This window comes from Harpia harpyja, chromosome 2, assembly GCF_026419915.1.
Source record: "Harpia harpyja isolate bHarHar1 chromosome 2, bHarHar1 primary haplotype, whole genome shotgun sequence".
Taxonomy (NCBI): domain Eukaryota; kingdom Metazoa; phylum Chordata; class Aves; order Accipitriformes; family Accipitridae; genus Harpia; species Harpia harpyja.
The window spans coordinates 15,311,678-15,333,427 of NC_068941.1; the positions used below are offsets into that span (position 1 = coordinate 15,311,678).

The 21,750-nt window shown below is 38.5% G+C and overlaps 1 protein-coding gene across 9 annotated transcripts in view; it reads right to left on the reverse strand.

Moving 5' to 3' along the window:
* INPP4B (inositol polyphosphate-4-phosphatase type II B) overlaps positions 1-21,750 on the reverse strand; it is a 342,885-nt gene that overhangs the window by 103,659 nt on the left and 217,476 nt on the right. For all 9 annotated transcript variants that reach the window (XM_052816168.1, XM_052816159.1, XM_052816131.1 and 6 more), the window contains 3 exons: positions 19,779-19,890; positions 17,244-17,316; positions 10,174-10,321 (listed from right to left, as the gene is read on the reverse strand). In XM_052816168.1, coding sequence (XP_052672128.1) covers positions 10,174-10,321; positions 17,244-17,316; positions 19,779-19,890 — 333 coding nt within the window. The remainder of the gene's footprint in view (positions 1-10,173; positions 10,322-17,243; positions 17,317-19,778; positions 19,891-21,750) is intronic.

The window sequence follows — 21,750 nt, forward strand, 5'->3', positions numbered from 1 at the left end:
GGTCCCATGCTCAAGCCAAGCAACAGCAGGAGTAGAAACCCCTTATCTCAGCCTAAAATATCTAACCAAAACCCAAAACTGGTTTAACCGGCTGACTATCAGTTAACTCCATTGACACCAACAGCAACAGGAAGGGAAAGCTCAAATCCCACCATATTAACTTTAACATGTTTTCAAGGAATGTCAAATTCTGCTCTTATCGACAAGGCTTGTATTTGTTTCATCTCAGAAACACATAAGCATCACTGATGTCAAAATACAGCCACTAGTATGTCATAAGAAGATGCATCTTATCTGCAATGTTTTAATAATGTAAGTGTGCAATTTTATAGTAATCTAGAGCCTATAAAGCATGGAAACTTTAAATACTACCTTTTCTAAATTTATTTTTATTTAAAAATACAGTAAAATCAAAATGAGATAACAGGATTTTATGGCATAGACACTATTCCTCCAAAAATAGCCTCCTTGCACATTTTGTATCTTTTTTTCAAATGCAAAAATATAAGACATAGGATTTAGATATTATTTGTGTCTTATGATTTCTTACTATTTGTCACTGCTGTTGTTGACTCAGTACAACTCCAAGTTATGGCTGGAAAAAGAATTATCTTTTCTACATCTAAGCTCCATCAACAATATTCCATAGTACCAACGTATATTATCATTATTGTGAAGGGCCCCTCCCCAAAGTAAACAAACAGATTGAGAAACATAATATTTTTCAAATTTGGAAGTTTATAGTGCATACTAATACCCACAACAATATTCTTTAAAAAATAAATCTTTAATTTGTTTTAATAATACTATAATACTTATACCAGAACTTATTTCATTGAATAATATTAACAACACACTTCAACCAGTAATTGTGTCAAACAACAATTGTGCTATAAAAGAAAATTATTATTTATACTATATATTAGTTCTACAGAGGGCAAACTGGTTACTGATTCACCTTCTCAATGCAGCCCTGGAATTCTGAATAGCTTGTCAACAGAGCAGCAGGCTCAGAGCAAACTCAGTATTATTATAATAGAGCTATTTATCATCTTCTTCCCAGACTCCAAATCCCCTTTCAATGTCTTTTCCAGGTAACTGCACTCATCGCCATGACAGATACTGTGCTGAGCATCAACTTCAACTCTCCTTACAGAATCAAATCCAAGCTTTGACTACATCTTGCTGTTCACCTCCTCAAACTGTCTCCTGGATAGTCGTTTCTGTCAATGCACAACGGAAACTCTCACCCAGGAGTGTCTCAACTTTCATTGTCTCCTGCCTTAAGTACTTCAATATCTTCCTTGGTGGCCTTGATATAATCTTGCCCCATTTGTATCTAACCAGAATGTAGATGTAAACAGTCTGCCCCATCCCTCCTCCTCCACTTAAATGTTAGCTCATTAGCTTATTTTTAAGCCTTTCTCAGGTACTTTCTGTTTTTCACATCCATTCTTTCCTTCAGTAGACTAATTGTGCCAGCTTTCACTGAGCACTTCCCATTATGGTTGGAAGCAGTTCCCCACTAAAAAAATCTAAAATTTACCTGTTACCCTTTCTTCAAAACCCTTCTCTGCCATTATGGCAGAAAAATTCAATATTGGACCCTGATCTGCTGAAAACACTGCATACCACGCTGATTGTTAGTATAAAGATTAATGATCATTGGTGCTAACACAACACAATTTTAAAGAGATGGAAAATCCCAAGAATAATTTATGACACTCCTCAGGATCCCACAGCACCATTAGAAATGTCATGAACCTTCATTTCAGGCTCCTACTTAAAACCCAACAACAACTTTTTCTCAGAATGACTTACTGATTTACACAGCTACAATTCATGGGCACTTTGCCCTATAGGGGCCTGAGATTTACCCAGCCTTCCCCTGCTGATGGAAAGTACGGTCATTGTGCAAGCTGTTACACTGATATGCAGGGTGGTTTAGAAGGATCTGTGCCTGGACTGAATTTCTTTATGAACAACTACATCAGGGCAACCAGAGATCTGTAAACACTACATGACTGGATAAATTTCTGACGTTACTAGCAGTTAAATACTGTTGCCATTAGACTCGAAGTAAAACTACATGCAATTTTTTTGTTCCAAGAAAATGTTCAGTGAGGCCCATTATCAAATGATGGTTGAGCACCCAAGGCTCAGATTAATATTCTGCCTTTTCATTTACCAATTCATGCTTTTTTTTTTTTTTTTTTTTTTTTTTTTAAGAACAGCTTAGGTACATGATTATAGTAAACTACTTGAAGTACCTGAAAGAGGCACAAAGAATTTCCTGTGTTATTCACGTTGATAATTTCTACTTAAACAGTTCCTGCTTTGTACCATGCACTCTAATGACCATAGTAACAGAAAAAGACTCATCACTTTGAATAATAGGATATAGGAACAGCTTAGAGGTCTAAAGGAAACATATCGAATGCTGAAAATGCAAAATACTGAATTCTGGAGGGAGTACTTTGAACAAGTGGTATGCATCATGTTCAAAAATTATTTGAAGAAAGCCCTAATACCGAAGTCAGGTTACCAATGAACTTGTTTTTGCAAAACTACCACTAGCTGCAACAGTCCAGACACCATTGTGGAAAGCACAGTGAAAACCTGCGGTCAGTGATGATAAAAATCAAAATAAAACAAAAACCAGCAGCAAGATATTAAGATGAGCAAGATGAGTCAGAAGGGGACATTCCCTCAAAGAACCTTTTTGGATCCAATTATTCTGTCTCAGAAAAGGGAACAGCAGGAATAGCCATTTACATCATTAAGGACACAGCACAAATCGTCACAAATTGAAAGATGAAGTTGAAAAGATCAGTGTAATTATATGAAGAAGAGATAATTAAGAGGACATATGATAGAAGCACATAAACCACAAATGCTGTATGAAGACAAAGTAGTAATTTTTGATTCATTCAGCTTCAATAATCCAGTGATGCAATTCCCAGTGAAGCAAACATGACAAATTCAAAACCGAAAAAAGGAAGTGATTTCTGCCGCCACCAAGAAAAATTAGCTTCTGAAATCCACTTTCACAAGACATCAGAAGCAAAGTGCTTAGCGGGATTCAAAACAAGATGAGACACTTCTGCAGCTTATATTTGCAAAAGTTTTATAATATTATAAAGGTGACAAAGTTCTGAATATTTATCAAACAGGAGCTTTGGAGTAAATATACACCGTAAGCTTTGGGGCATGACTCTATCACTTATAAGTAAAGGAAGATTAGAAGTTTCCTTCTAAGGAAAGGAGCACAGGAATTATTTTTCCTAACAAATTTTACTGTAAAATGTACATGTTTATGGATAACCATTTCATCCTTTTTTGTAGAATAGAAGCAAATAAAATTACCTCATTTTTCTTTACAAGTTATGGTCCTGTGATATACAGGCAATAACCCATCAAAACAACAAAACGTACTCTCCAGAAATAAAAGAATCATAGCCTTTTTACTATGTTGTTTCTAAAACAGACAAATAATTACTAAGGAGGATTTAATCCCTTCTGGGGAAGCTACCACAAAAATGAATAAAAGGATATTTTTCTTTCTTTCCTAATAGTTTTCATTTAGAACCTCTTGAAAACAGGTGCCGTTTTTCTCTTCTCACAGAATTTCCCAGAATTATCTCAGGTTCTGCTAAGCCTGACCTGACAGGTAACTAGAAACTAAAACGTAGGTTGTGCCTAACTTTTGCCTGCCTGTGTTGGTTTTGGCTGGGATAGTTATTTTTCTTCACAGTAGCTAGTATGGGGCTATGTTTTGGATTTGTGCTGGAAACAGTGCTGATAACACAGGGATGTTTTAGTTATTGCTGAGCAGTGCTCACACAGAGCCAAGGGCTTTTCTGCTCCTCACCCCACACCACCAGCCAGTGGGCTCGGGGGGCACAAGGAGTTGGGGGGGGACACAGCCGGGACAGCTGACCCCAACTGACCCAAGGGATATTCCAGACCATATGATGTCATGCTCAGCATACAAAGCTGGGGGAAGAAGAAGGAATTGGGGGCACACGTTTGGAGTCATGGCGTTTGTCTTCCCAAGTAACCGTGATGGAGCCCTGCTTTCCTGGAGGTGGCTGAACACCTGCCTGCCCATGGGAAGTGGTGAATGAATTCCTTGGTTTGCTTTGCTTGCGCGTGTGGCTTTTGCTTTACCTATTAAACTGTCTTTATCTCAGCCCTTGAGTTTTTTCACTTTCACCCTTACCCTTCCGATTCTCTCCCCCATCCCACTTGGGAAGGAGTGAAGTGGCTGTGTGGGGCTTCGTTGCTGGCTGGGGTTAAACCACGACAATGCCTTAAACATTTGTTTAAAAAAACCAACCAAACAAAACCAAACAAACCACCCCCAAAAACCAAGCCACCAAACACATTAAAAATATTTTAAAACCTGTTTCTTCTATGTATATGTGGAGAACAGACCGGGATTTGCAAAGGCTTGAGAATATTTTATACTGTTCCTGAGAGCTGGAGGTTTTTTAAGTTCCTTTTGCATTTCTAACCACCACCATCCCCTTTTACTATCCAAAATTGTAGACAATATATAAGCTAAATTAAACCCATATCTTCCTTCCTGCCTTAAGACTCTTTCCCTTCCTTGGGTATTTTATTACCTGGGTTTATCTCTGAAAGACTCAAGATCTTCAAACAGCATGATCATTTGAGATTAATTCTATGATTCGCATTTAATAGCACAGGAGAATTCTCCCGCATCACATGATTGCAAAGAAACTCAAATTCAGTAACACTCAGAATGGCATCTGTGGAATTTACATTTTAATCCTAAATTATATTTTAGTAACTAGCAATGGTTTATAGAATTGTTTTACATTTTTTTTGTTTGTTTGGTTTTTAAATTTTACTGTTTCATCAGGAAACACTGGCACCAGCTTAAGACAATGTTGCTTCAGCTCTATGATATAAGCAAAAACATTTTATTCTCATAGTTTATAACTTCATTGCTTTCTTTCACCTTGGAATCATATACGTGGCAAGATTAATCACATTATTAACTGCATGATTACTCAAGCATTTAAACAGTTTTGTGGGTTTCTGTTTTCTTTCTTCCCCAATTTATTAATCAGAGTGCCTCATTCAAAATAAACAGTGAGAAGCTTTATGACACGAGCAACATAATAAAACTGTACAAAGCTTTTTTAATCACCTTAATGCCTTTACGCCTCTAATTTATACTCTCTGCACCCCCATGGACATGAACCGACAAAATACACCCAACTTAGTGCTATTAGAACCACAGACAAGTACTGGCAAGTGCAAAATCTCTAGTTAATAACATAAAAATTCAAATGCTTTTTGTGATGACAGAATTTGAGTGTGTTAAAATAATTATAAGCTTGGGAGAAAGATTATTTTTTGCTTTGGTTTTGTATTGTCCCTCACTCTAATGTGGGGGGCTCTAATAAGACCTACAAGTTATATCATTTGCTCAATGTGGACTTCTTTAAGACTGGGACATGCCATGCACAAAGATAACATCCGGAAATTTCAGCAGCCAGTCTCTGAGAAGCATTGCTGACTGGTACAGAATGATTTTCTGGAGTCTTAAAACATAGAATCATAGAATCATTTCGGTTGGAAAAGACCTTCAAGATCATCAAGTCCAACCATTAACCATGCCCCCTAAACCATGCCCTGGAGTACCCTATCCACTCGCTTTTTGAATACCTCCAGGGATGGTGACTCAACCACTTCCCTGGGCAGCCCATTCCAATGTTTGACAACCCTCTCAGTAAAAAAATTTTTCCTAATATCTAACCTAAATCTCCCTTGCCTCAACTTGAGGCCATTTCCTCTTGTCCTATCTCCAGACACCTGACAGAAGAGACCAGCACCCACCTCACTACAACCCCCCTTCAGGTAGCTGTAGAGAGTGATAAGGTCTCCCCTCAGCCTCCTCTTTTCTAGACTGAACAACCCCAGATCCCTCAGCCGCTCCGCATAAGACTTGTGCTCCAGGCCCCTCACCAACTTGGTTGCCCTTCTCTGGACACGCTCAAGCAGCTCAGTGTCTTTCCTGTATTGAGGGGCCCAAAACTGAACACAGTACTCGAGGTGCGGCCTCACCAGTGCCGAGTACAGGGGAACAACCACCTCCCTGTTCCTGCTGGCCACACTGTTCCTGATACAGGCCAGGATGCGATTGGCCTTCTTGGCCACCTGGGCACACTGCTGGCTCATATTCAGCTGGCTGTCAACCAGCACGCCCAGGTCTTTCTCTGCCGGGCAGCTTTCCAGCCACTCTTCCCCAAGCCTGTAGCGCTGCATGGGGTTGCCGTGACCGAAGTGCAGGACCCGGCACTTGGCCGTGTTAAACTTCATACAATTGGCCTCAGCCCATCGATCCAGCCTGTCCAGATCTCTTTGTAGAGCCTCCCTACCCTCAAGCAGATCGACCCTGCCTCCCAACTTGGTGTCGTCTGCAAACTTGCTGAGGGTGCACTCAATCCCCTCATCCAAATCATCAATAAAAATATTAAACAGAACAGGGCCCAACACCGAGCCCTGGGGAACACCACTCGTGACCCGCCGCCAACTGGACTTCACCCCATTCACCACGACCCTCTGGTTTATAAATTAATGGTTAATACACTGATCGTGTTTGCGGAGGGCAATTGTCTACACACTACTCACAAAAATCAAGTTACACTTACATTCATATACTTGTATTTCTCTATGCAGTAACTGATGGAGAATAAGAAGATAAAGGTTTTACATCTTGTCTGATGCACAATGGGGTAAATTTTGCATATGCCTGTATTTGAGCTACATTTTACTGACACATCTGGGGATTTTTTAAGTGTTGAAAAAATTACTACTTTGAACATTTATGCTAGGTAGTTACTTGAAGTAAGGTTTTAAAAGTCCTTAAGTGGATAGCATATTAACAGTGCCCATCTAAATGTGGTTGGTTCAGCTAGCTTCAAAAGTCATGGTAAGTTTACTCAGAATAACTTTTTAAATGTTATTACCTCTTACCAATATGATGTTTCTGCAGTGCTCAAAAATAAGTCATGTTAAAAATAACATGCAAAGGTCCAGAAAAATCAATGCCTACTCCCAACACATGGCATTTCTGCCTGAGTCTCCATTTCTCTCTAGAAGTTGTGTATTAAAAGGTAGTAGAAAAACATACATCTTTCAGACAGTCTGAACTTTGTCCTCATTCTGTAATGTTATGAGAAAGAAATTAGAAAACAGACAAACAGCATAGATTTTTCACAAGAAAAGGCTACCGGAGTTGGGACAGGACAGCCATTCCTGATGCAGGAGGAAAGCTTGAGCGTGCTTTGTAGTCTGGAGAGAGGGTTCAAGGAAAGTTCAGCAATCTATCCTTGAAATTTGTTTATGGGTTGTGACCACAAATGCCATGTGCCAAATTCAGCCATAAGTAGGTGGAATTTTCTTTCAGCCAAAGCCGAGTTTGGTTCCAAGGGACGCAAAAGAGCTTTACTGGCAAATCTGAAAGACATGTGTACCACAGCTTCTACTAGAGTCTCCTAATTCTCTTGCTGTGCTGATCTAGTGCACCACAATTTACATTTACAATTGCAAGCTTAGATTATATGGGTCAACCAACTTTCGGAACCATTATTGTAAACTACTAAGTCTTTTTTGTAATCATTAGGTTCAAAAAACTACTTGGCTAATCTTACATGATAGACGCAAAATATCTGGACAAGATTTGTGTAAAGCAATATTGAAAACAGGGGAAAGGACTTATTAGAAAACCTCAAGAAGGAAACAGAAATAATTTCTTAATAAAAACCAGCAAAGCAGACTGTATGACCCTTATTAGAACAATAAAAATGACCATATAGCTCCTATTAAACTTCTTCCAGGGAGGCTTGAAGGATAAAATCTTTAATGCACACATATTTTTAAAAACATTATTTCCGCTGAAAAACAAAGTTAAACATCCTTAGAGGTTACATATTTCAGAGTATCGTGTCAGTAAATGAAAAAGTTTGTTTAACAATGAACACTGTAGTTTTATCAAGAGAGAAATAATCTTTAAGAGCTATGAGAAAAGGGAATTTAAATTATAATTTAAAATACAATACTGAATGGGATTAACACTTCACTTGGATATTTTGTATAGGTAATTGCTTCAGACCTGACTATACTGAAGCCGCAATAGGAATAAAATGAAACAGGCTGAGGATGGTAAGAAGTGGCCTCCAAGACAAAAATGTTTATTCTTTTATACTAACTGGGGAAAAAAGATGCAGAGAAGAATACTTCAGAAGAGAATAGCCTGAAGATGGTACAGTGTAAATTTTGTACGAGTTCAAAAACTAATGTAACACTATCCTCCTAACATCGTTTTGCTAGTTTACAAATGTAAAGAGTCCACAAGAGCACACATCTTTGCAATTATTTCAAAAAGCAAAGCCCATACAAAGCTGAAGCTCCAACCCACACGCTTATATGATGATGACAGGTGACACAGATGCCCCATTCCCACCATCTGCTAGTATTCTACCATAAGTTGTTACTCCTCTTGGTTGGTCTTACCCCCCTCCCTCAGATTGATACAATCACTTCGTTTCTCTCACACCCACACTTTCTATGAGGCTTGAACAGCTAACCACGCTGGCGGTCAGGAAAATCAGAACCACTTTCCTCAATCTTTGAGAAACTTTTACTTCTGTTTCTTCCTTAAAGCTTTTCTTTATTTTGGTAAGTATCGAATAATTGTTAAAAAAAACAATCCATGGTGATTCTTTACTATGACTTTATCCAAGGAGGTGAATGCTATGATATGAAATAACAGCAAGCGCTATTACTTGCATTATGCCTTTGCAGAGAATAACGCAGTAGTAGTAAAAGCGGTTAAAGTAATCCTCTAACATTTAAAAGGCATTTGCCCATGGGGCAAATGAAAATCTGGCAAGTGGATGAACTGTGCAAGTCAGCATAATCTATTTTTATTGCTTACTAAAAAAACCTTACACATTAGTATTCTCAAACAGGATCAGGCCATAAATGCCTAAACACAGTATTAAATGAATAAAATAAAGTATTATAACAATTCATATGATTTTTATAACCCATCATCACCATGCATAAGTACGTATCAGTCCATTGACTTTATTAAAAGCAAGATTCTGGTCTCCCACATGCTGTTCTATTGGCATAAAAAAATCATACAGAAGCAGCAGATGGGGTGAATGAAAAAAGAAAAGAAGCTCCTACTGCAGGACAAACAACCACTGTAAACAACCACAGGCAACCCCCTCCGATGGAGGGAGTTGCCTGAAAGTGCACAGGACGGCTTTGGGATGCAGCACTATCTCACAGTGTTACTCTTACATGAGACCATATGCCCACCTATGTGTGAGGCAACTTTCATGGGGAAAGAGGCAGTATCTTCTTCTACACGATCCATTATCATTGGAAAAAGAAGGTATGCTTTCAGGGAAGCCTGGGACTGCTTAAAATATTGCTTTTTTCCACAGTTGTATCAGCACAGCTCACAAGTATTCAAGGGCAGGCTGCCATTTCAGTCACTGCAGTGGGAATTTGGACACACAAAGGACTTGGGGACACTTGTGCTCCCTATCCTCTCTTTCCCCAGGCCATCCATATTGTAATGATCCTCAGATGTCCCTCCTGGTTACAAGGCCAAACATGAACAAAGGTTTCCTTTTCTTATGCCAACTAATTTACATTAGTTAGAGGAATATGATTTATTTTCTCATTGCTTCTTTATTAACTACAAACATGTCATTTTCCACTGTTTGAACATTTCATGTTTGTCTGCAATATTAGCACTGCCCAGACACAAAGCCAAACACACTACAATGTAGTTCACACCCTTGTCACATATTCTTCCTTTATAAAATATGAACTTTTCAGAATATTTATATTGTTAACCAAATGTGGATGCTTACACATTTAAAGTCACGACTGCACTCTAGCACAGTTCATTGCTCAGAACTTATGAAGTCACTGGAGTCCTAAAAATTCTGAGCAATCAATTCTGTTGTTCAGTTACAGCTGTAAATTCTTAGCAGCCCAAAAGATCACTATATTTTGCCTATTTCATACTACAAATCAATATTTTTAGCTCATCACATTATTCCAACTCAGAAAAATAAAATTTAGTATTTACTATTGCTACTTCTTCTTCCTTACCTTCTCATATCCTCCTTTATGTGCAGATTGATCAGTTCTTTAGGAACATGGAAAGAGAGGGTAGTCTCAGCCATCTGTTCCCGGATCCGCATCCACTTGTTGTCAGAAGTAGGGAATCTATACAACTTACAGATTGGGTTTTTTAACACTGCAGAGAGGAAAAATTATATCATTGCTTTACTGTGGTTATATGACTCTTCGAAAATTTATGACAACAGTTTCATCCAAAAATAATACGTTATTTCCCCCCATGCTTCCAGAATTAATTTTAGAACCATTAAAATTCTATTAAAAACATCCAATTTTTATTTAATTTATTATAGCAGCATGTGGACGACAAAGTATTACTAGTATAGTAGATAAATCACATTTTACCCTCACAGTAGGTATCCTGTGAATTTAGCATTTCAGTGTAGTGAGAATGTAAATTATGCTCTCTATTCTTACACTTAAGATACAGTTAGAAAAAACATAATGCACAAATCAACAATGAACTCACAGTCAACGCCATCGCTTACCATCTTAGAAACGCTCACATTGCTAATAAATTGCATGGGACAAGTGAAGCACGCCTCAGAATTTAGCTATATCTGATGCATCTTCTCCATGATATGCACACACAGAAGTCATTAGTACAAATAGATGGCGTGCATGTACATTAAAAGAAACTTGACCATTGACATGGTCAAGACAATGCCATTTTAGAGTCAGCTAGATCATTGACATGGTCAAGAGACTGCCACTACATAGAAATAAATATAACAATCAGGTAAATATGTTACACACACTGTTCTCAGATCACTATTGTAACTTCACATCGGAAAATCACGTTACTTGGTGTCTTGGAAAGTTATGCTTAAAACCCACCGTGATTTTTATCTTAAAGCTCTCACATGTTGGCTATGTTTCCATTCAGATCTTACAATGATGTTCTATAATACAGCTGGGAAATTTCCACTCTCTCCTTTCCCTCTTTTTTTTTTCTTGTTTCCCCTACTCAACTAATTTTCCAGAAAGTGCAAATGGGGAAAAAAGCTGAGAAAGAAAAGTTTTGTTTGACTACTTTGATAAGCTCACTTGGAGACAAATGATTGTCATTTAACACACACATCCACTGCTTCCTAACTCAGAATGACTTTGAACAGCCATCCAAATCCTCCAACAGTAGCTTTCTATCAGCCTTCTGGATAAAGCTGCCTTAGAGCAGGCTCCCATTGATCCGCCACTGAATGGTCTATAACTCAAAGGAATGCATTTCCCATGTGAGCTGCGAGGAAACTGTTGCTGTCAAAACGATATCTACTAATAGAAATTTCAGCTTCACAACTCACTGCCACAATTATTGCCTATGTAGGCTGGTTTATAGAGAATGAAAAACACGGATGAAGTTATTGAAGATACACAAACTATCTTGTCTATCTAATCAAACTGTTTTTTAACAGAAGTCCTTTAGGAAAGGCCTAAAACAAGACCACAGATTCAAAGATATCTGCAATAAAACAGTTGTTGGCAACTCATAAAGAAAGGAATGTTGTAAATAATCATGTTTAAGTAATTGCAGATGTATTGTTTTCTATTCCCATCACCCTACTGAGATCTCTTTAATCATTAGTCTTCAATAAGAAACTGGAAGCCTTTTTAGAGTCATTTTGCATTTATTTATTAGTGATTTTACTTACAAAAACTAAATTCTGACTTACTGTTATGAAATAAGCTTAATAGATGCTTGGTAGCTATGGCATATAAATAACAGCAATTTTTCTTTACTACTAACATCCAAAATACCTCAATGTTCAAGCACCTTTACACACATTTTACACCTTGAGAATTCTCACCACACAGACTTAACTATTGTCCACTACAAAAAAAAAGCATCTCCAAGTCCTGTGCCTATGATCAACTTATACCCAGTCTCTGGGCTTTATTATATTACTTGATTAAAATATGTTGTAATGCTTGCTTTCCTATTTTTCTCCGCTTGCTGAGGTTGTTCTAATTAATGAAATCAGTTTTGTCAATAATATTGACAGCCTCTGACATCCACAAAGTAGATACATGGCACCAATCATCTTCCATTAACAAGACAGGAAATTACAATCTTCAGATGTCAGGGAGAGCTAAAGAAATTAAGGCCTAATTCAGGTCTGCTCTTAAACAGAAACCTGCCAAAACAGATGATCATTTGGGGTTGTTTGGGTTTTTTGTTTGGTTTGGGGGTGGGTTTTTTTGTTGGGTTTTTTGTAGTGCCCCCTGTTCACTAGGAAGCAGGCTGATAGTTTTTACCGGGACATTTCAAATGATGATGCCCCAGATGCAAAAGGCTCTTATCTCTATTTTACCTTTTCATATCTACTTCCTAAGAAGTTATCAAAGGATGGTTTTCCAAGAACAGTGCTTAAATTTGCACCCAATCTATTGCATCCAAAAATTCACATTTGTCTGTGAGAACCTAATGCACACACGTAGCTCCACAATCTCTTTCCTCCCATCTCCCCACTATCACAATGTGCTGGTTTTGGCTGGGATAGAGTTACTTTTCTTCATAGTAGCTAGTATGGGGCTATGTTTTGGATTTGTGCTGGAAACAGTGCTGATAACACAGGGATGTTTTAGTTATTGCTGAGCAGTGCTCACACAGAGCCAAGGGCTTTTCTGCTCCTCACCCCACACCACCAGCCAGTGGGCTCGGGGGGCACAAGGAGTTGGGGGGGGACACAGCCGGGACAGCTGACCCCAACTGACCCAAGGGATATTCCAGACCATATGATGTCATGCTCAGCATACAAAGCTGGGGGAAGAAGAAGGAATTGGGGGGACACATTTGGAGTGATGGCGTTTGTCTTCCCAAGTAACCGTTAGGCGTGATGGAGTCCTGCTTTCCTGGAGATGGCTGAACACCTGCCTGCCCATGGGAAGTGGTGAATGAATTCCTTGTTTTGCTTTGCTTGTGTGCGCAGCTTTTGCTTTACCTATTAAACTGTCTTTATCTCAGCCCACGAGTTTTCTCACTGTCACCCTTCTGATTCTCCCCCCCCCATTCCACTGTGAGGGAGGTGAGTGAGCGGCTCCGTGGTGCTTAGCTGCCGGCTGAGGTTAAACCATGCCACACCACCACCATCACGGGGAAAAAAACCAAAACCAAACAAAAAAACCAACAGGACTGCAGCATGATAGCAATGAAGACTAGGAATCACTTTGAAGATGCGGATCCAAAGTTGTGACTTTTACCATTATTAGAATTATGACACTACTCTTCAGGTACTACCTCTGAGACTGAATTTTCAGATGGGGATAATCTCAAGTGTGTTGCAAGTTTTTAAAAAAGGCCAAAATATCTCTCCATGGGTTTATGAAGAAAATTTCATTTACAAACTCAGAAAAAAGCCCGGGAATTTTGTTTTCACAAGGAATCCAATTAATTCCCATTTGCAGTCTTGCTAAAGCTTGAGAGTGTCAATAAGAACTGCACAATACTTTATCTTTTTCTTATAAACAGAACTACTGAAGTCACGTGAGTCCCAAAAATCTCAGATGTATTTTCCTTTCCAATTGCAACAATTGCTTTTTAATTACAAGTTGTCTAAAAAAAGAAATCAAGAAGGCATGTAAACCCACCCAAATAGTAAGAATGGCAAGACTAGTTTTAGTTTTTATAAAAAGTAGTTATTAAAATGAATGAAAGTTTCATAAAGGTAATCCTTCCTGTATTTAGACAGTGATCATGAAAGGCACTGAAAAAAAAAACCCCTCCAGATGAACTGCAGTGGTTAAAAAGAGAAAAAACTATTTTAAAAGCCTTTCTCTATACCATGAAGCCTAAAAGCCAATGCCATATATTTAACCATCCATATTTGTGGACGTTCTCATTTTTAAATTTCAAGACCTCTGTGCTTTTTATTCCATGTGATATCCTTCACACTGGTTTGCCTGCAAGTAAAATAAAAAATTAATAAAAGATTGAATACTTAGTTTTCATTTTTGTTCCCGATCAAACATAGATCAAAGCATACCACTGCCATATACTAATTTACTAACAGTGTTTCTGTTTATATCTTCCTTTGTAGCATACGTTATTATGCATATAATCTCAGGAAAAATAATTTCAACTTTCTTAATTTTTTGCTTGATTTCAATTACTTTTATTCTCTTTTTTTATTGTAAAGTGCAATATGTTTACATGCAAACAATTGGCAAACTCTCTAGTGTTATAACTAACTGAATTTTGAGACATATAAATTCAATCTCTTGAGGTCTAAATGGAATAGCGATAAGCCTCTGTGAAATATGATACTCATTCCCACTCACTCAGTAAGTGGCTCATAACTCACTTGAGGGCTCTGAGTTCCTTATATTAAGATTTAAATTTCAGAAGAATGCCAATGTGCATCTATGCCGACAGGCTTAAAGATTCACATAGGGGTATTTTTTCAGATTCATTGTTTTGAAGGCCTGATAAACAACATGAGACAGAAAGAACCAGAAATCTTTACAACAGTATACACATGTACTAAATACATATATATATATATATGGAATATATACTGTACTGTAGATAGTTCTGTAAGTATGCAGCAGGGAAGGTAGTGCAGGCAACGTTGATGTTATCAGGTTGCCTGCAATATACTTCTACCACATTACTGATATTGTTCCTTTCCCTTCAGTCCTTTTTTTTTGATTGCCTCTAGTTTTGCCACATTGAAATTTGTCTGGCTTAAACGGATTATTTTTTGAAATTTTCAGTTAAGGTGGTCCAGCTGCACAGAATGAGGCCAGAAATCTGCAACAGAAAGTTCTGTGCTTTATAAACTTGAATTCTGACAGTAAATCTTTAACAGAGATGTGCACTTTACCATGCACATGGCAATCCACCCAGATCTGACAATGACATAAGCCTTGGGAAAGAAATCTCAGTATGTAAAAGCACAAAACTTGAACTTAACACATCATACATGCACCAAGGGTCTACCTTTATCGAAAATTCTTGCATCCTTCCCAGCTTCTAATATCAACAAGACCATGCACATGTCATTTGTACAGAGTGAATGAATATGGTTTTGGGCAGAGCTACTGTGTGGTACAATACGCTTAAGGGCAGCACTGGCACCCATATGAGAAAGCCAGTCTCCAGGCAACACAGGAGCGCTTTGATCCACACAAAGCCCAGTCATGGAGGCATGCTGGGGAAGAAGTCTGACTGGTTGGGCAAAGAGGCTGACAGTTTAAAAGGAGGGCTAAAATTTTCTAAAAAAAGAAATTGACAATTCAATAAAAGAGTGGGACTGACAAAACCTTGAACTAGTGCCAGGTGTCAGCACGGAAGTGGAGGCAACGCTGAGGTGAGAAGAGGAAGTCACAAGTACAGGAAACAGACTGACGAATAAGTATTTATTAGAACAAACTTCCTGTGCCTATAAACTCTTTCCAATATCCTGCGTGCTGTCATTTCTTGCATATGCATCGGCAGTTCTGCTCTTTCCCCTCAACTCTTAAAAAAAAAAAAAAAAAAAAAAAAGACAAAAAGACTCCATGGCATGTTTAACTTTATAAGCCCTAGCCATGTTGGGTGGGGTGGGGGTTTTGGTTTTTGTGTGTTTGTATATGAGAACTATAAACATAGAAATGTTAAGCACTGTCTAGATACTCTGTAGAATCATGTGCAAGTACTCTTGACAAAGTCATCTAGATTTCATTATTCATAAAACTGACATTACCTTGGCAGTTCCAACACTTTCAACAAAATACATTCCCCAAACTAGAGCATTTCCCCATCCAAAAAAACTCAGCAGAAAACCCCAATCAAACCCACCCAACGGAGGTAGCAAATTGAAAAAAATCAGTTGTGAATCAGTAACTTTTTCTCTGAACAGAAACATCATTGCTTTAAGACCCACTTATCTGGATGACATACAGAATCAGAATCAAAGAACAGCTGCACTGAGCTAGACCAAATCATTTGACTGGCTCTGTATCTTTTCTCCAAGAAGAGCCATAAATAGATACCTAGAGATGCAAGATACTCTCCCTGCCTCCAGCTATTTTCAGTTCAGGAATTTCTGGAGCCAGATGTAGTTCCTGTACATCTAGTAATTTTCAATTAATATCTTGTCCACAAACATACCTAGCCTCACACTGAACCGATGAGAAGAAATGGCAGTTCTGAAGAAGAAATTTTTCCCTGCTTCTGATCTAGTGTCAACAAATCACAGGAAAAGAATTACAGCATTCATACATACACAGAAAAAACTATTTTTTCAAGGTTTCTAGTGCTTCCTTGAGACTGCAAAACTAGTCTAATAAGTCTGTCCTATCAGTGAAGTCATATGAAAAAGTTTCAGTAAAGGTTTTAAAACTTCAGTAACATTTCTCCTCAACTCTGTGCAGCAAATACACAGAATTCTTGACAGTGCTGTAGTTTCAGATGACCCATGCAACATATTTGTGACATTGTTACTGCAGAGTAATGGAGATTCATAAACATGGGCTAATAAAACTTATATGGTGCAGCATATCAGCATGTAATATTTCTCAATATAATGAAAGAGAAATAGATCTAGTTCAACACTGTACACTCAAGCCCAGAGCTGACCTAGAATTGAGAATGCCTTGCCAACAGCTTCCTTCATTTTAGGACATATAGCTTCCAGATCAAACTGAAATTGCCACTTCATCAACTATGAGACAGATTAATTCTCCAGGGTATTCAATTACAAATAACGCATAATTACTTTAACAGAATGTCATGCAATGACATGACAAAAATTTATGAGGTTAATTCCGTGCCCACCGAAGTCACTGACAGTCTTGAAAATCATTGAACAGTAAAGATGTAGGAGTGGGAGATTTTAGCAGTGTTTCAGAAAGCATAATTGACATACATTTCTGAAAGTTTTCCTCACGTTTCTCAGTAAAATGATACTGTCAAATATGTATGAAACATTAAAATATTAAACTTAAAAATTTGTGCATCATTTGAAAAGCCTTTTAAGAGCTCTGCCACGAATCTTTGTTTTTTCTTCAGGATCTGACATAGCATTACAACAGCCATCTTTTATGGATGTTAGAATACTTACCTGCATTTAATGAAGGCAAGCTGTCTTTACCACTTATGCCTTCAGCGGTTGTACATTCACGAACCAATGCACACTACAAAAGAAACGCAACCACGAATGTAACACATTCAGGTGTTACAAGGAAATTCATAGCAGTTTATAAATGGCAGACTGAAAAACTGATAATATAACTTCCCAACCCTTAATTATAATTTACAGTTTTCTCTTTATATTTCTGTTCCAATATACTGTAACACAATCAGAATTATAGCAGAGAAAATGGCAAAATATGATCAGCTATTCCATAATAAACCAGAAAGTTTTCCTACCAGTACAATGGCAGAGGTTAAAATAATTTTTGACAAGTTCTGTGCTTTCAGAGAGGTTTCTTTTGACAAGGCGGTTTTCACATGCACAGTGTCAGAAAGCACTCAATGAATTTTTAAACAAGGGAAAAGCAGAAACCACAAAAAGTCTTTAAAATATGCTCGCGGTTTGTGATTAAAGTCATTTGTTATACAAGTGAATTAGAAGATTTTTTTTATAAGCTTAGTGTATAAAATAAAAGTATAAAACATTTATGGAAAAATCAACTAGTGTAAACCTATGTTAAATGTACTAGGAAGTATATTTTGAATACTCCTCCTCCCCCCAGTCAGAAAAAACCCCCACAGATAGCCTCTAAAGGTGATAGGGAGGTATGTTCCCAGGGCTTCCCCAGTTTCTAGATGTTCTGTTGCAGAGCTTGAAGCAAAGAGCAAGACATGATGTACTCTCTACCAGCTGATATCTCAGATTCAATTTAACTGTCACCTTACTCTTCCATGAGGAATCTCCTGCACATAGTTTATCTAATGAGTTAGCAAACCTAATTCAGAATTTAGTTCTTTGAAGTAATTCAGTAACTCTGCATTCTCACAATTGCATCCTCACTATGAATGTATAAACCAAGGCTCCATGATGTAACTAATCCATAAAAACTAAGGACTCCTTCAAAGACCACAGAAAAAACAGCTGTCACAAGGCTGTTCTTTCTTGACAAGTATTAGAAGCTCCTAGAAAAATGCTCTTAAAGAATTCTGGCTCCCCCAAGCTAGACACAGCTCATTAATTACATCTCAAATAATTTTGAGAAGTTCATTCCACATTTTGAAATGGAAGAAAAGCAAAATGAAAGAGAAGGCTGAAAAAACAGTTCATGTTGCATATCTTGTGGAATTTTTATAGTACAAAGCCAGAAAAATTTCACAGTGTTTGTTGGCTTTTTTGGAACTGGTCCCACTGGTCCATTGTTTTAAAAGGGCATTGAAGTCTTTTGAGAAGAATGGTGGAGGAAAAAAAAAAAAAAAAAAAAGCGTAAAATCTATCCTCAGAGTTTGGCCCAAAACCAGACTGTTTTGGCTGAGCAGAAAAGGTATTCAGAGCAATGCCCTTTTCTCCAAAAATATATTCTTATATGTTACTTCCAAACAAAAAAATGCAGTCCTTAACTTTACGTTCCCTGTAGCGTTATCTAAAATTAGTTTTTTTCATGAAGAACAGAATATACCACAGTGTATAGTAGTACACCATAGTATAAGGGCTGCAAAAATTCTGTCAGTGAGAATGGGACTGCAGAGGCAGAGATGCCAGGAGGTGGCAACTCTGTACAGGTATGTCAGTTACCATCAGCCAGGGACCCGGTTAAAGAGATCTTTTTTATTAACTGCAAATCATTCAAACCCTGATTTCCTCGCTCTGAGCAGTCATTTCTGAATTTCTCCCAAGCCCAAATCTCTTGTCATCATAGACACACCCCATCTGTTCCACCCTCCCTCCTTTGGTTCTCCGTTCCTCTCAAATCCACTCCCCCCATATCATCTCCAGCTTCGGTCTCCACTGCTTTTGCCTATTACAACCTGCCTACTTAAGAGCATTTTTGCTCTTTCTGAGCCCTTCTGTCCTTCCTCTTGTCCCACACCATGAGCACCCCAACTCAGAATCCCTACATACACTCTGGTCAACACTGTCCTGTGCTAGCACTCTGAGGCACCATTGCTGCACCATCCCTCCCGTTGATTATCCCCAGCCACTGTGTGCTCCCATGAAATGCAGCTAAACCTGCCCCTTTGCAAGGGGATTCACCTCTTCTTCGGCTTGCCTGTCTGTCATTCTTTCCAAGTTTTCAGTATTGTGGGCACAGGTTGCACACAAAAATCCACGTGAACAGGACTTCAAGGGCAGAAAACAGAGGAACTGTCCAAGGGAAAAAGAAGTCAGATTTATGGCATCTCTATGGACAGCTTTTTGATCAGGAGTGATTAAATATGGTCAGTTGAGGTCAAAATCAGCTCTTTTTTTTCCCTAAAGAAGGGGAGGGACTAGGAAACTGAGGATAGAGCATTATTCTGTACATTTTCATGAAAAACTATTTTTAGTTTAGGGAGATTAAGTGTACGTAATACTTTATTCCAGAAATTTTTGATTAAGTCCTTAACCCAATTTGGAATTAGTAATGTAGGCATTTGGTACAGCTGATCATTCCAATTAACCTTGTGCAATGAACTGAGTTTCTACCTTTTGATCCTGGCCATCTGTTGTGATGTGGTCCGTTTCCCCATCCTCTAGCTCTCCCATCTTCACAAGATTGACTTCAATGGTACCAACTGTCTTTCCACCATCAGAAGTCCTGGAAAAAAAACCCATGACATCAGGTCATTTGCAGCATCACAGTCCTTCAGTAAAAATACTGTCAGTAAACATTTAGTCCCTTCTCCATTCTGTATAGCTACAGTCACCTGTATTGAACTTGTTATTTACAATCATAAAGCAAATGTTAACAATAATGCATATTGTAATTTCTCCAAATTCTTTATAGCAATGAAAGTTTTCATCACAACACTGAGGATGGATAAGTGCTATAAATGGCAGAAGAATCCATGAACACTTCCAAGTTTTCATTCTAGACATTATTCTGCCTGTAGACCGTCAGAGAAAGGGCTGTAACATCGCACCAATACCCCACTTATGACCCGCAATCTCACTGCGCAGTACACTGCTTTGTTTCCTAACATAATATATGAAGAAAGGACATGGTCAGTATATTAATAAACCTCCTGCTAAACCAAAATAATGAAACTAATCTGAATTTCACTTTTCCTTTTGTAGTCCCTTTGCAAAGTAATTATTCAGAATCAGCCCCATTTCTTTAACTATATAGGAGAAGATAACAGTTCCAGGTGAATTCGTTTATTATCATCTCTGCAAATAGTTTACTTCCAATTAAGCAAGATAAATAGCAATTCAGATTTACATCTCCAAAAAAAGAGTATTGCTTACTAGCTTTTGAAAGAAACAAGGGTTTAAACTCCAAAAAGACACTGAATGCTTTTTTCAGCTTTCACTGGTAGCAAAACACCAAGATTCACTGCACAGTCTATCTCCCCTGGCTTATTCTGAACAGCTGGATTTTTTGAAAGGAAGGAAAGAAGGGGAACAGATCATTTAATAATAATAATGAGGAAAGCATAACAGCAGCCACCAAGCAAAAGTCGGCAAAAGGAAATGACGAGAATAAGTTTAGCAGAATTGCAAAAGCACAGAGAGGAAGAAGAATGAAAACAAATGGGTTTGGGGCAATCCTGCGTATAATCTCAGAAGTGAAGATGAAAAGTGATGAGGCAGGGCAAAGGAATACATAGAAGAGGGACTAGAGGGCTGGCAATAAAAAAGAAAAAATTACTTTCAGAAACAGTAATATTAGAAAAAAAGCGTTTCCATTAAAAACTGCCATTTTCCCAAGGCAATCCTCGCCTTGGGAAAACATCAAAAGCCCCTTCAACACAGACACCCTTCCAGAACTTCAAAAAAATAGTCCTCACATTATATTAGTAAAGGAAGGAAACCCCTGCCCTGCACCCCAAACCAGAGGGATTTCACCAACCAGGAGAGACTGCAGCCCGATCACCGGCTGGCTGGTACACCCGCGTGCCCAGCGCGGTACTACGCGGAGGTACCACCCCAGGCCCAGTTGGCGCGGTACGGCTCTGTGTGCCAATCCTGCTGCCTCTCGGGTGCTGAGAGCCCCCGAGCAGCACCGCGCCGACGCGCATCATCTCCGGCTGTCGGGCAGGGCAGCCCCAGCTCAGCTTTGCCTTGCTGCCTTCTGCCGTGCGCAGGCTTTCCCAGAGCGCTTGCTCGTGCCCCAGGCGGGAGGGCCCTGTCTCTGCTTTGAGCTCCCACAATTTTTCATCGTCTGTATTTCTGCGTGCAGTATAAGGCCTTAATTAAGCCAGAGTATGCCAGCTCTTTACACTGACTACAGTTAAGCACGGACGTTAGTCTTTTCAGGCATGGATACTTATTTATCATGCTAAATCAAAACTACCATTTTTTACAGTAAAGTCTCAAAATATAGCTACCCCCAAGCCTCAAATTTAAATAATTATTTTGGTTGCGAACCATTATGCCTGAATACGTGATTCAGTAGAATACACTCATCTTGCAACTATATAAATTAAATATGTTCTTATATAAAACCCTGCAAAAT